Below are 15,366 nucleotides of genomic sequence, written 5' to 3' on the forward strand. Positions count from 1 at the left end.
TTGTTACAATTAACTTTTGACCCGACTCACAGCTGGATGGAAATGGAGGGTGAATCAAGTCAACTGAAGAAGCAGGTGGATCAATTGCAGAATTCGGTCACAGGTTTGATCGCCAAAAAACAAAGAACAGGAAAGTAAAATAAAAAACTTGAAAAAATGCAATTTGATATAAATGAGCGCCTCAGAGCACAAGAAAGGTACACGAGCAAAGACTGCCTAATAATCTCAATCCGCCTTTCGATCCAAGAGATAGCAAAAATGTACTGAAAAATACCTTGAGATTTTTTAGCGATTTTCTGAAAAAAAACTCACTGAGAACAGAATAAAAGCATGTCATATTTTACCGGGATCTGCTAATGGAGATCAATATGAATCGGTTATTTGCAAGTTTGTCTATTTCCACAAGAAAGACAGAGTGTTTGCGGCAAGACGAAAGTTAAAAACTGCAAAAAATAGCCTGAATAAAAAACCTATTTTCTTGAATGAACGACTACCAAAGTTTGAAGGTGAACTTAGGGCCGAGGCAAATAGACAGGGCTTCATTAATTCGACAAAAAATTGTTCCGTATCTGTATTGGTGAAGCGAAACAACAATGATACTGGCTATCACAACATCAATCAAATTAGCGATCTTGAAAATGTCAAAAACCCGATCAAACGAGAAAACCAAAAAAGGAAATACTGCCTTGATGATGACGACAAAGTTGATGATGATGACAGAGAGAAGTCACCGGACTTTAAAAAAATTTTTAAGTGCTGACTGAACAAAAAAAAGACGTTTAGTGAACAAACTAAAAATTCTTTTGTTTTGTGCTAATGATATTCTGATCTTATTGGAAACTTTGGGAAGCAGTTCCTATTTTGAGGCCCCGTAAAAAAAAGTATTCAATTAGATACGTCAAAATTTCTAGATTTTTCTTCTTTTCTCAATTGATTTAGATTAATTCTGATTTATTGTAAAACAGAAAATGTGACTGCGATTACGCGTCACATATAAAAAATTAATTATAATTATATAAATAATTAAAAGTGAAATATTGTAACTGACTGCGATTACGCGTCACTACGACCAAAAATCAATGAAAAAAGAAATTGTCCGTACATCAGATTTGATGGCTGCGATAAAGCGCCTACTTAAAATCGAAGATGTCGTTTCATTTTTCTCAATGTGAAAACAGGATCACCCAAGATAAATCAAGTATATCAACTGATTGCTGCGATTATGCGCTTGAAGTTGTTAAACTTGTAAACTTTCTCCAAATACATGATCTTAGCAGAAAAAATTTTATTTTCATCGTTTTCTTGTTTTTTTTCTTTCTCCTTTTAGGCTATATATTTTTAAATATTTTAACAAAAGAAACACATATTTCGTCTACGATTTTTTTTTCGAAAAAACAATTTTTTACTCTGATACCCAGAGTTGTTTTAACTCTAACGTCATATCCGCTAACACTTCAAACTTTGCTGCTACAATCCATTGAAGACAATGGTCGTCTCGTTTTTCTTCCACTTTTACATATCATTTTAGTACAACAAAATGCAAAAGCTCTTCATGCTTCAAAATGTAAGATCTATATACAAAAATTTATATCAGCTTCAAATTCTAGTAAACAGTTTAGATAGTCTACCCTTAGCCGTCTGCTTAACAGAAACATGGATAAACGAAGAGTATGACACTGCTTGTTTGCAACTAGATGGTTATCAAAAAATCGTCACAGTCAGTAGGGGTGTAAAACGAAATCGAGGTGGAGGAAATAGTATTTTTTTGAAAAATAAAATAAAGTTCGAAACAGTAAGCAAGTACACCGGCAACGAGTGCCAAATTTTGACACTGAAGTTTTGCTATAAGAATTTAAAAGTTTTTTTAACTACAATATACGTCAAACCAAGCACGTCCAACGAAAAACTAAGCACAAGCTTAGGAAACCATTTTGAGAAAGTTGTTATTCCGGAAGGCTATATGTCAGTTATATGTGGTGATTTCAATATAAATCATCACACCGTTTCTTCAAAGTTGAAAATATTGCAAGAAGCCTTGCTGTCTTTTGATCTGCATTATGCAGAAAATGCGAACTGCACTAGAGAAACAAAGACTAGTAATACCTGTATTGATGCCGTGTATTCCAACGTAAAAATTGATCAGAAAGTGTCACAAACTACGCTAACAGATCCTTATACGCTCATTTTTGGATTCTCGGGACACAAATTGAATCATTCAGAAAAAGAAAATGATGACGATCGTATGATTAAAATGTGGACAAAACTTAATGACCAAAACGTAATTGTTAATCTTCAATTTTATATGCAACATGAATTACAGAAGTTTGAACTAACGCTTGATCAATTGAGTTCTGAAGAAGCAATGAAAAATTTTCAGTTTCTCTTGAATAAATGTGTTGAAAAATTTGTCCGTACAAAAATTTGTAAAGGTGCAAAAAATAAAAAATTTTGGATTGACAACGAAATAAAACATCTACCTACCAAGAAACGACAACAATACCAAAATTTTATGAGAACAAAAGACAAAAACGATCAAGAGAAAAACTCTAAATCTTTTATTGACTGCATTAGCCGATTAAAAGACAAAGTTGCATCGCAAGATAGGCTCAATAAAGAGACAGCTGATAAATTCATAGACTATTTCTCTACAGTTGGTAAAACCTTAGCATCAAATTTTGAGTCTAAAAGTGAGAATATTTCTAAAAGCAGTAGTATTAGTGTACAGTCAATGCGACTAACCAGGGCCACTTCATTGGAAGTACGGGAAATAATAAATAAAATGCGAATCAAATATAGCACAGATTGCTTTGAATTGAACAACTTTTTTTTGAAGAAACTCGAATGGGTAATTGTGCCAATACTAACAAAATTAATCAACAAATGTATCGATGAAAGAAACTTTCCACCTTGCCTGAAAGAAGCTATCATAGTAGCAGTTCATAAAAGTGGTGATGTCCAGGAACCATCAAACTTCAGACCAATTTCTCTACTTCCAACTGTTGCAAAAGTCTTTGAAACATTTCTGTACAACAAAATATCTAATTTTTTGAAAGTTTTTGATCTCCTGGATGCAAATCAATATGGTTTCCGACGACAAAGAGGAACAATTGATGCACTAGCGCATTTTGTTGAAAACGCTAGGGACACTTTAGAAAACCAGCCAAAGTGCTCGATAGGTCTGTTTCTAGATTTGAAAAAGGCATTTGACACGGTTAATCATATCTTACTACCTAGAAAAATTGCTAACATAGGTTTGAGAGGCGCAAAGCTTGAAATTATGATATCTTACTTATCTGACAGAAAACAAATTCTTAGATATGGTGCTGCAAGAACGAGTCCGAGAACTGTTACGTTTGGCGTGCCGCAAGGTTCAGTTTTAGGACCACTACTTTTCATCATATACGTCAATGACATCAGACAACAATGCAACTGCTCTATAATAACGCTCTATGCCGACGATACTGCTCTGCACCCAAAAAAATGCAAATGAAGTTCTTTTTCAAAGTGATATTGACAACATCGGCCTCTACTTAAGCGATAACAAACTGACGCTCAATGTTGAAAAAACGATTAATCTAAACTTAGGTTTTAAAACTATGATGAATGTTCTAAGACTGAAAAACGCAACCTTTAAAAAGAGCAACGAAGTAAAGTATCCAGGCCTTTTGCTGGACAACAAATTGGATTTCAAAAAACATATAAATAGCGTCGCTGCAAAATTGACCAAATTTACGGGATTGTTCTACAAACTGAGGTTTTATATTGAGTATTAAACAATTAGTTTTAGTATATAAGTCGTTTGTTCAACCGGTTATAAAATATGGAGTGCTTATTTACGGAACTGCAAACAAGACAAGCCTGAAGTTTATCGAAGTGAAAATTAAAAAAATTACAAGAATTATTTTCAGGAAACAGAGTCATCTATCAACAGCGAAAGAACGGGTAAATTATGGAATCTTCCTGGTGAAAGAGCTGCATATTTATGAGATTTTAAAATTTTTAACCAAAACAATTAGGCGAGAACATAAAAATGAAGTTTTTAACAGATTTATTGAGGATTCAGAGCTTGTGAAGCTAGATGAGAAAAGAACAACAAGTAAGAAACTAAAACCTAGCAATCAATTAACTGGTATCAACCCAAAGAGAATTGGAATACGAACAAGGAAATTGCTAAATTATATACTTAATTTCGACTCAAAATATGTTCACTTTAAAAAGAGTCGCTACAAATCTGGAATTAATACACACCACCATACTTTTCTTGAAAATTTTATACAAGGAAATGATATCATAGAACTTTTTTATTAGTTTTTTTTGAGCAATTGTCTAAAACATTAATTTTTTTTTCATTTTTATCCTTTTGCAAAAGTTCAACTGTTTCCTCACGCGTACTTGCTGTCACTCAATCTATTTAAACCTTAAAAACAAACCAATATCAACACCCTACCCCCACCCCTATTTGCTTACAAGCTGCTTCCCAAAGGCCTCACACGACTAGGCTTTTTTGCCTTTTGATGGCCTTTTGAGTATGTATATGTAAACCTCATTGAACAATGTTGTTTGTTTATACATACTTGAGAACAATTTATTATTATTATTATTATTATTATTATTATTATTATTATTATTATGTTATAAAAAATCATACACAACAAATTTTATTTTTGAAGTGCCCGATTGAAAACAAAAGCTGTTAGTTAAAGATTTGGGCCATAATTTCAAGCATCTAAAATAAGTGAACTACAAACATGTTGTGTTAAAAAATAATTAAACATGAGAAACCCAGTTTTCCCACTAGAATATAATGTGGGGTTAATAATATGGCAGAACTCGATTCGTTATACCGTAAATTTTTGTGAAATTTCGACGAACTCTCCAACTACTGACCATTAATTGTGAAGTTTAAAAATTCGACAAGAAAAAGGACATCTAAAATATGAGTGGTTTTGTGAAAATTTGAGATAAAATTTATAAAATCAGATTTTCATGTCTTATTTAAATATCTTCATTAAATATCTTCAAACAAATTTTAATTAAAATTGCTTTTCTTTTCGACCAAAGTATTTTGATGTTATACCTAATAATTTAGATCTCAATCGCAGCGTTTCCATTAAAGAGCACCAATTATTTGTCAGCTGACTAACTGTGACTAATAACTGTTTTGAGAAAGCGCCGCGCACCTCTCCTCGGCATTTTTGAATCCTTCTTACTGTATGACCTGAGAGCAGTTGGTAGGTTTCTATTTTTACACAAGTTCACCAGAATACCGCGTCACACGTCTTCTTTAAGTGCAAATTTATATCTGAACAAAATGAATTTTTCATTTTGACAAATTGCAAAGCTAAAAAATATTCGTCCAGGGAGTTTCAACAGATCTGAAATCAGCTCCGAGTTTGAGAAACCTGTTAATTTCTCTCGATAGGAAACGATTTTTCTGTACCAACTGGTTAGAACAATTTTCAGTTGTGATTAGTAACCAAAAAAAAGCAAAAATTGTGATAGTACCTCAGAAACAATGAAAGGAAAAACTTCCGAAATTCTGAGGCAGTTCAGAAATCTAGTCAGTTTTTCAGCATATTAATATAAATCTGAATTGAAGGTAGCTTAAAATTATAAAATAGATGTTTTCATGCGCAATGAGATTATCTACAATTTGATCACGTTAAATAGTTTTTAAAATTTTCATTTCATTTAAATTTATTTTGCTAAATTGATAATTTTCAAAAATTTTAAACATAGCCGGACGATTGCCGGAATAGCTGCGAAAGAAGAGACTTGCGTGCCGTTTAATAGATATAAAACAGATACAGGTCTAAATTAAAAAAATCGACGCAGCTCAAAAAGCTAGGTAAAAAGCATTCAGCGATAAATTAACAAAGCTTGTTAAAATTCCTTCCGCAGAAGCTTTTTATTAGGGACCTTAACTACACATAAATTCCTTTGACATTAAGCTAATTCAAATTAAACTTAGATTTTAAAGGGCAAAACTCATTTTACTGAGTGAGGTAAGTAACGAATGATCAAAATCTAATCACTCAAATGATCTTAAACCCTTTGCTAGAGAGAGAATGAGAAATGACGTCACGCGCGCAGAAACCGTTAGTGAGAGAACTCAATCAGAAAATTTGACTTTTTCAGCTTTGCTGTGAACAAATGTAAAACGAAAATGTAAGCGTACGGTATTATCTGATCCAAATTCATTGCAAGGCAACTTGTTGCTACTAAGTTTCAAAGGGAATCGTAGATTCTGAGATATCACGTCCATTTTTGCTAAAGCGGATAAGGATCTCGGTATCACCAAGAGGCAGATTAAGCTATTATCAAAATGCGGTTGATACTCCGCATTCAAGAAATACCTATGTACCGAAATACCTATTTTTTAATCTTCTCGCTTGATTCTCATTAAAAACTAGCAGTTCGTCTTACAACAATGTTTCATCATACTTAAGCGAATAAGTTGATCCCATGTCAATTGTAAGCTAGTTTCATATAAAGTCCCACGGGCCGCTGACGCATAGACAAAGAAACGTGTCTAAGTTTAACCATAGGTTAAAACGGGGGTGGTCAAACAAGCCGATAGGCATGCAAGACAAGTTTTCAAAAAGATGTCAAGTAAGACGCAACAATTAGAGATAGCATTATTGTAAACTCTTCGTGGCGTGACGCTGCGCGCGCTTCGGCCCAACAAGCGTCCCGTATTTTTCGGATTAATACAACAGCGGATGAGATGCATGTTCAAGGACAGCAGTCCTCTGGGCTCGGAGCCACTGAATTGTCTTGAAAATGACCCTGTATTTTGTGTCCTTGGCGAACTGGTAAATAGGAAATACTATGGGTCTTACTATTTCTCAATTATTCAAACATAACCGACTAAGCGTCGGAAGAATTGCTCTCGAACGACTAGTGGGAGCTCTAATCAATTGCAGCCTGCTTCAGTCGGGGGAGGGGCAGAAATGGGACTAAGAAGTTCAATAGTGGGCTTCAAATAACCACATTAGAGGTTAACATATACAACTATTAAGATTTAAAGAGAAAAATGGCACTAGTTTCGGTGCACTTTTCATTTGACTGTTAGTATTAAATTGCCGCCAATAGAGTTCAGCTGCTTGAAATTGTGATTGAGACAGAATTTTAGATCACGCGAAAAGCACGTCAAGGGCGTAAAAATAATTCGAAAAGTCAAAACTGTCAAGCGAAAATTTTGCATAAAACAGACACACACGTTCACAATAATTGCCATGAACTTCGTTCAAGAGCAATTAACAATATTTAAATTGAAACAAGGAAACTCATTTGTTGCCGCACCAATTCCCTTCATCTGCTAAAATTCTGAATTAGAGTAATTTAAAACATAGCTGGCAGATTGAACAAAATATCAGCGGTTGAACCCACTGACTGACGTTGGGATTGAAACAGCTAAGGGAGAAATAAAGCCGTAACAGTTAGAGATAGCATTATTGTAAACTGTTAGTGGCGTGACGGTGCACACGCTTCGCCGCAACTAGCGTCCGCGTTTTTCGGATTACATACAACAGCGGATGAGATGCATGTTCAAGGATAGCAGTCCTCTGGGCACGCAACCCCTGAACGTCTTGAAAATGACCCAGTATTTTGTTTCCATGGTGAACTGGTAAATAGGAAATACTATGTTTATTACTTTATTATTTCTCAATGACTATATAACTGTTGCATAACTTGGTCCTGACGCCGAAAAAAAACGTGCTCCGAACAAAAATTAAATTTAAATTGGGCAATATTACAGCATGGACTGTTTAAGGCGCTCAAAGGAGCACTGAAATCAAACATTTAAGCCGTCTGATTCCAAAAGCATTGTGTTAAGCAACTATCTGCGTAAGTGCTTCTAAAATAGTTATATATTAAATCAAAATAACTAATTTCACGATATATACAAGAAAGCATTTAATTATCCTCTAATAAAGTACAAGGCCAGAGGGTGTCACATACCAAATGCTAATAAAACTGTCCACAGCCATTCACTACTGACAATATTTGACAAACAAGTTGTCATCTAACAATCTACTCAAAACTAGTGACAAAGCATTGATTGTTCATCTACAAAAAGGCTCAAAATCTAGTTGGATAAACACACAACTACTCTACAGGTCACATTTAGCACTGAAGAATAAGGGGATATGTGTTCAGACAGACACAATAGCTCTAGCTATATGGCGGAGGTGGAATTTAAGGTGGATTAAAGCGGATTGAGGGTGATTGTATTGACAAACAAACCGAAACACCTTCACGGATCACAAAATTTTCATTCACATTTGTAGTTGACATTTGGCTTGAATGGGATCAATTTTTTTCCTATATTTTAATAGTTATTCAGAATATTCTCTTTTAATTATTGGGAGCATGGTTTGGTGTTGCCAAAACTACAGAATACATAAAACATGACAGAGAATCAATACGGCAATTTTAATTGACATAATAGCATTCCAAATTGTAAAAAAAAAAGAATTTAATCTGTTCATTGAAGGTCAAAAGAATTGTAGAAAAGGATTAGCATTTTTCTGGGGGTGCGTTTTGCATTACAAAGCAGGGGTAGTAATTTCTGTCACCATATCTAGAAATCACCCTAAGTTCAAGTCTATTTAAGCAAAAGCAATTATCTCTAAACTACTAATAGGCCTAAAAGTATATTAACTTGATGCATTCAAAAGTAAGGCGAGGTCCTGCAATTATTACCACATTGATCAGAGAGGCGTAGAATTCCAATAACATTTCGTCAGTTCAGAAAGTACAAACTCATTCAGAAATGTTGGTTTGAAGGACAGAAAGTATACAAATATTGAGAGAAAATACAGAAAGATAGACCTGAGCAACTTTACCAATTACTATCCAGTTCAACTTCAAATAAAGTTCCCATTCTTCGCCGACCAATTGGTGACAATAGCCACTCTCTAATGCTGTTTTCCGTAATATTTGAAGCTTCCAGAACCGAAAGACATCCTTCATAAACAAGTTTTGGTGGCTCCGACTATGTTGGGACCTCTCGAAATTCTCAAATTCAGAAAACTTTTCGCAAGAGGCGCAACATCCAGATTTGAGTCTGGTGAAAACATCCGGTGAACATTGTAAATGGGGGTTGGACATTCATATTTCCTCCGCATACGATGCAGGATAGAGTCCATATCTGTTGCGTCTGAACCCGTATGCCCATCCGTTCTCATCAGCATCCGCCAACTTGATGAACTCCTCGCCTGCCTCAAGAGAAATCTCGTCTTCTTCATCTGCTTCGTATGCATACAACGCTTTCACTCTCACACCTTCGTCAAACTCCACTTTGGCGTCATCTCTTACTACTAAACATAAACCGACAAATGTCAGAATAATGAGAAGTCAAAGAATGTTCTAGAAGAAAGGCGCAAAATGGTCAAGCGAAAAATTAGCATAAAAAAGACCAACACGTTTACAATAATTGCTATGAACTTCGTTCAAGGGCAATTAAAATCAGTGTTAGTATTCATCTTACGTAAAGAGTTTTAAAAAGTTTTGACCAATGTCGGACGAAATACTCTCAAAAACACTAATCGGTCGGGGGATAAATTTTAAAAACACAATCTATCCACAGAAAGATAACAAAACTTGTCGGCCAGACAAAAATTGCATAGAAAAAGACCAACTTAAACATAAACCGACAAATGTCGGAAGAATTGCTTTCGAACGACAGGCGGGTGGAAAAACATTTGACCCCAACGGGATTCGAACCATTGACAACCCTCTTCATAACCATATGCACTGCCGACTGTGCTATTTGGCTCTGATTTTTGCTATGCTGCAACCGACTGTATATTAGCAACTTCGGAGTGAGAATAAAGATCACTCAAAAATTAAGAACGAAAGCGTGAAAAAGTCACTTCAAAAGTCACGGAATGTTCTAGAAGAAAAGCGCAAAATGGTCAAGCAAAAAATTTGCATAAAAAGACCACGTTTACAATAATTGCAATGAACTTCGTTCACGAGCAATTAAACAGGATATTTTTATCATCTAAAAACAAAGTGGGCGCGAAACCATTCATAATAATTACCCATTATACTATGAATGAAGAAGGCCTTTTTGACAGTTTCGACGGAACGCTCACCTAGAGACTAGTGACACTCTGAACAGACTCGATCTCAACTTAATACCTCTGGGCTTTTCACTTATCATGTTTTTGTTGACGAAAAATTAATTCTGTCGCCATTAGACCTCAAATAATTGCATTGCTACAAACTTTGCATAGACACAATTGTTTTTTTTTGGGTCAAACATGTAACATATTTCAACATATTAACGTAACATATTTCAACATTTGATAGCTGGTATTCAGGATTTCGCTTCTTACTGTTAAAAACAATGAGCGAGAGGCCTGCAAAAAACTTGAGCAAAAAATACCTACCCCTATCTTCAGTATTTAGCAGTACATTAGGCCATGTGGTTCGTTTCCAGTTGAGTAACAATAACCGTCAGATGGCCGCGATCTGTACAAAAGAGGCTCGTGAAGCGTAGAATATGGTAAAGAAAGCAGCGGATAAGGAATTGCGTTGGAGTCGCTTGCCGATGCAATTTCTTGTTTCCATGTAAATATTTTGGATTTTTTTAAAATTTAAACTGCAAGTTCCAAGTCGGTCGAAATCTCATTCTTCTTATTATTAGCGGCATTCATTATACATGAGTCCATTAATGACCGTAAAAATGTTTATAGCAACCTGTGGAATTAGATGGAGGACCATCATTAACAAGGCAAAAGTCCCCAAAACGTCCATTTCACATCGAATAATAACAGCGGTCAATAACAAGTGTATACTAAAAACAGCTAAACATTTTCCAAATGTTACAAACCTAAATTCAAAACAAATACTTGAAAAGAAATCGAAGGTCAAGTTATGAACACGTTATACAGCTTAAAACCTGTAGAAAATCATACGACTGGCGAGCGGTTGGCTTCGGTAGTAGACAGCCGGGGCATAGGGATACCAGCATGGGGGTGAGCGGAGTGGGGCGGGGGTCAAGCGATAGGGGTAGGGTTGCGAAGGCTGGATTAGAAGGGGAGTCCAAACAAACAGGTGGAGAGTGGACTGGGGGTATTTTTTTTGGGGGGGGGGGTGCAGTTACGGAGGGGGCGGGGTTGAGGTGACTGAGAGGTTCAAATTTTTAAGATTAAAGAAACGCCATTCACACAATGTTGTCTCCTCTCAAACTTTTCAGTGAATTGCATTCTAAGAGACTGGTAAGCCGCTCCGGCGTTACCTGTTTATCACGTTTTTGAGAACAAAAAGGCAAATGTGTCAGACGAAAAAGCGGTCAAGCAAACAATCACATTGAAAAAAGACCACAGTACTAATATAATTGCTACATACTCTCTTTGAGAGCAATTAGTGAACTATAAATATAACCAACAAATTTTTCGAGAGGACGTAAAGGATTTGATAATTACGCATCCTTCTGAATGAAAGCATGGGACTATTAGTACAAAAAAACCAATGAGAATCAATTTCTTACACGCAAAAAAGAAGTAACGGGCATAATATGGTTTCTATGTATTTATCCTTGTTACATTACTGATTTCATTTATCGACGACCCTCTCCATTTTAGAGTGCATTACTGAGCAACTGCTGTCTATCATTGTATTGAACAGAAAGCTTGAAGAATTCAACTGTGGCATTCCGTGACTTGAAAAAACTAAAAAAAGATAGACAGATCGACCACCAGTCCTTTAAAAGACCAGTAGGCTTTTTGGTTAGATTCGGACTGATATTTTTATGAGACACATATGCTCTAAAAGGATACATAACCGGCAGATTGCCAGAAATTAGCCGCGATAGACGCTTGTGGCCTACCATGAATTGAAACAACTAACGAAATAGGATTGACAGATCGACCATCAGTTTTTTAATAGACCACTAGACTTTAAAGGTTAGATTCGGACTGTCATTTTCATGAGACACGTTTGCTCTACAAGGAAAAAACCCTAAGGGAGCTTTTTCATATTAATTTTTAAAATTCGAGATAAGTTAATATTCGATATTAAAACACAAGACTCTATTACTCAGGAATTAGGGCATATAAGCATGGCACTACCTAGATGCACACTATTGACCTTTAATTAGTAAATTATAATAAAATTTAAATTTCAATAAGCGTGTTCAGAAGTCATTTCTGAGTGAGGTAAGTCACGAGATTGACCTAAAAGCAGAAAAAATGACGTCACGCACACAATTTTTAACTGCAAAGCAGTTGAAATCACTGAAATTGAAAAAGTCAATTCCAAGAAGTCGGGTCGCAAGAATCATCGATGGAGACGAATTAAAAAACATAGCAGGACAAGTCCTGACACACAATTCAAAGAATTTTTATTGACTAAAAAGAAAACTAGACCTAAAACGGACTATGAATGGATTGGAAAAACCATTCAGAAAATCCGATCCAAAAAATTGAAAAAAAAACAGTAAAAATCAAAGTGAAATTGCCGCATGTGAACAAAAAACCACTACCGAGAAAGCGAATTTTTGTTCAAACACCGTTTTCTCACTCTACTTGAAATTTGGAGCGAAAAAATTTCACGCCGCAAAGCCACTCGCTTTTTCGCTCCACTTCCTGTTTCGGCGTGACCAAAATCATTACTCCAATTTGACTTCAAAAATCATGAAAATGTGTGAACAGATCTTAAAAAAAAGACAGCGCCCCAATACAATTCAAATTCTTTGAATTGTAAAAAAACACGATGTCCCCATAATAGCCGCTATCACTTCGCGGCTATTAATAAACAAACCCACTAGCGTCGGACAAATTGCTCTTGAACGACAGGAGGAACAATTTAATTCAAGAGATAAATTTTTATTTATGGGTGCAAAAACATCCTACAATTTTACATTTGAAAAGACACGCGTTTACAAAAATTGCTTCAAACTTCGTTCGAGAGCAATTAACAAGTCATAATAAAAAACCTGTTTTGCTCAGGACCCGAATCGGAACAATTAGCTTGAGAGCAATAAACACAACTGAAATCCTCTAAAACGATACGGAAAAGAAGCAGAAATACTTCTACCCTTCAAAAAAATAAGTGGTAAAAGCAGAATTTGTGGGCACTTTATAATACGCTTCGAATCAAGTCACGCTCGCAACAAGTTGCTATGATACTCTTGTAGATAAGTCAATAGCAGATTAGACAAAACTGTCTCCTTTTAGCGGACAAAAACTGAAAACTCCTCTTGAACAGTTACTGTTTGATTTCAACCGATGTAGGAATAAAATAACTGCTGCTCACAGCTTAAAAACTTAAAAGAAGCTCAAAATTTAAGAAAGAGCAGTCGATTTTCAAAATTTTCAAATTAACTTTATTGCGGGTTGTCAGGGTTTCGCTCAGGTTAAGATATGAATATGGGATTTGGAGTGGATGCTTAAGAGGGAAAGACAAGACACAGGGCTGTTTGAAATCACTTTACTGAGAGCGATCTCTAGTTTTGCCATGAACATTTTGTACAGAACAAAATAAAGCGAAGCTTCTATGTGACGTTTTTGTGCGTTAGTTCTCGTATCAGCCGCATTCGCATCACTCATTTAGAACAGTGTATGGGGTGAGAAGTGACTCTAACCAGATCCACAGCTTGCTCGGCCCGCGCCGTTCACCTCTGGTTGTTCTGAGTCTGGTAACAACTCGCCATTACTGTACACACCATTATCTGGCCCTGGGGCGTCGTCTTCAGAATCGTAGTTGTCATTGTTGTTCTGTAGTCGCTGACTGGGATTGAGGACGGACACTCCCCTGGGCATTGGAGAAGGTCCTGCTGTCTCTCTAGATCTGCAGTAAAAAACCCAGGGACATATTAATTACATCAGTTGAAGACTGCGCAATACAGCTACAGCTATGAATAATTATAGACAACCGTCGAGCAGTTGGCCTCGGTAGAAGCAATCTGGGGCTCAGGGTGCTACAATGGGGGGGGGGGGGGTGCGGGGCTGGGTTGTCAAGCGTTGCGAGGTGGAGAAGAGTGAACGGGGGGAGTCCTGGGGTTGGTGGGGCTGACTAAGTGAGAAAAATTTTGCGAAATTATGCCAAAGTAGCATTTACCACAACAAGGAGGCTCGGTAATGTGCGTTCGCACATAACGTTCCGACCCAGCTCATCCACAATCTTGGCTTAATTTACTACCTACATGTCGTTAAACAAACCACTTATGGAATAAAATAACGCTACTTTAGAGGGCTGACAAAACTTGCAAATAGGACAACTAGAAAAGACCATCATAAAAAACAAATAAACATTAATTACGACCAGAAGTCGTCTATTTTTTTAAAAACTAAGTAAAATCAAACTCGCATCAGATAAAACCTAAACATATCATCCTATACTCCAATAAAAAGATATCGGATCTGTCCTCAATGCGACCGGGTAACAAGTTAACAAAAAAAAGAGTAAAAAGGGGCGAAGTTCAAATATGCGTTTCTGTTTTTGAAAACAATTAATTTCAAAGTGATTAAAATAATTATATATTAACTGAAATCACATATTTATATCTCCATAGGTAGCTATTGAGACAAATCATTATCCTGCTTACGTCATAAGACTACAAAAAGAAGGACAAAGACAGCACAACTGAAAATATCAAACTTTGCGCAAAAAGGCAGTGAAGCCGTTAAACCCATAAGTTTGTCAATAAGAGCATTACAAATGTTCAGTTACGCAATTTTTCAAAGCCAGAGCATTAAAATAAATTATGTTATCAGTAATGATAAGGAAAACAACAATCCTATAAAATGTACAAATATGTAAAAATCGCAAAAAATTTATGAAATCTCGTAGTAATAAAGCAAAATAAATGATTGAAACTAAAACCGTCGTGAAGATGACTATTTCAATGAGATAAATTATAGCTCACTGATACGGTTTGATACCTGTCTTTACAGAGACTAAGCTCTAAATCGACCGAAAAATGATTTAAAAAAATGGAGAAGCTGAATGTTTTATAAATAATGTTTTTCAACTAATACGGATGGATTAACTTGCAACAACTTAGGACGCCAATTGCGCCTGTTATTAAAGAAAATAAGTCTCATGACTACAAAATAGCAACAAATACAGGCAGAAGTCAAAATTTCAAACAATTTTATGACATCAGTGTTGAAGGCACGTCATAGGCTGTTAGCTGCAAGAACTATAAATCATCGGTTGCTTCTGGCCTGAATATCAAATGGTCTTCCTTAAAAAAGGACAACAAAAAGAAACCCAAAAACTGAAAAGTATCGAAAACTTGAACGAAATGAAATGAGCAACAGAGAATTTAATGTTTGAATCAGGATAAGTAGTGGAGACTTCGTATTATTGAGGCTGAGTTACACGATTATAAAAATGAGAACATTT

At 35.7% G+C, this 15,366-nt stretch overlaps 2 protein-coding genes across 3 annotated transcripts in view; one reads left to right on the forward strand and one right to left on the reverse strand.

Moving 5' to 3' along the window:
• Positions 1-15,366, forward strand: part of LOC142339644 (uncharacterized) — a 615,633-nt gene that overhangs the window by 336,051 nt on the left and 264,216 nt on the right. The window lies entirely within an intron of this gene.
• LOC142339638 (uncharacterized) overlaps positions 7,724-15,366 on the reverse strand; it is a 63,000-nt gene continuing 55,357 nt past the window's right edge. The window contains exons 10-11 of the mRNA XM_075389825.1: positions 13,601-13,806; positions 7,724-9,326 (exon numbers count right to left, since the gene is read on the reverse strand). Coding sequence (XP_075245940.1) covers positions 9,118-9,326; positions 13,601-13,806 — 415 coding nt within the window. The 3' untranslated portion in view covers positions 7,724-9,117. The remainder of the gene's footprint in view (positions 9,327-13,600; positions 13,807-15,366) is intronic.

Source organism: Convolutriloba macropyga, chromosome 5 (assembly GCF_964194025.1).
Source record: "Convolutriloba macropyga chromosome 5, txConMacr16.3, whole genome shotgun sequence".
NCBI classification, from domain to species: domain Eukaryota; kingdom Metazoa; phylum Xenacoelomorpha; order Acoela; family Convolutidae; genus Convolutriloba; species Convolutriloba macropyga.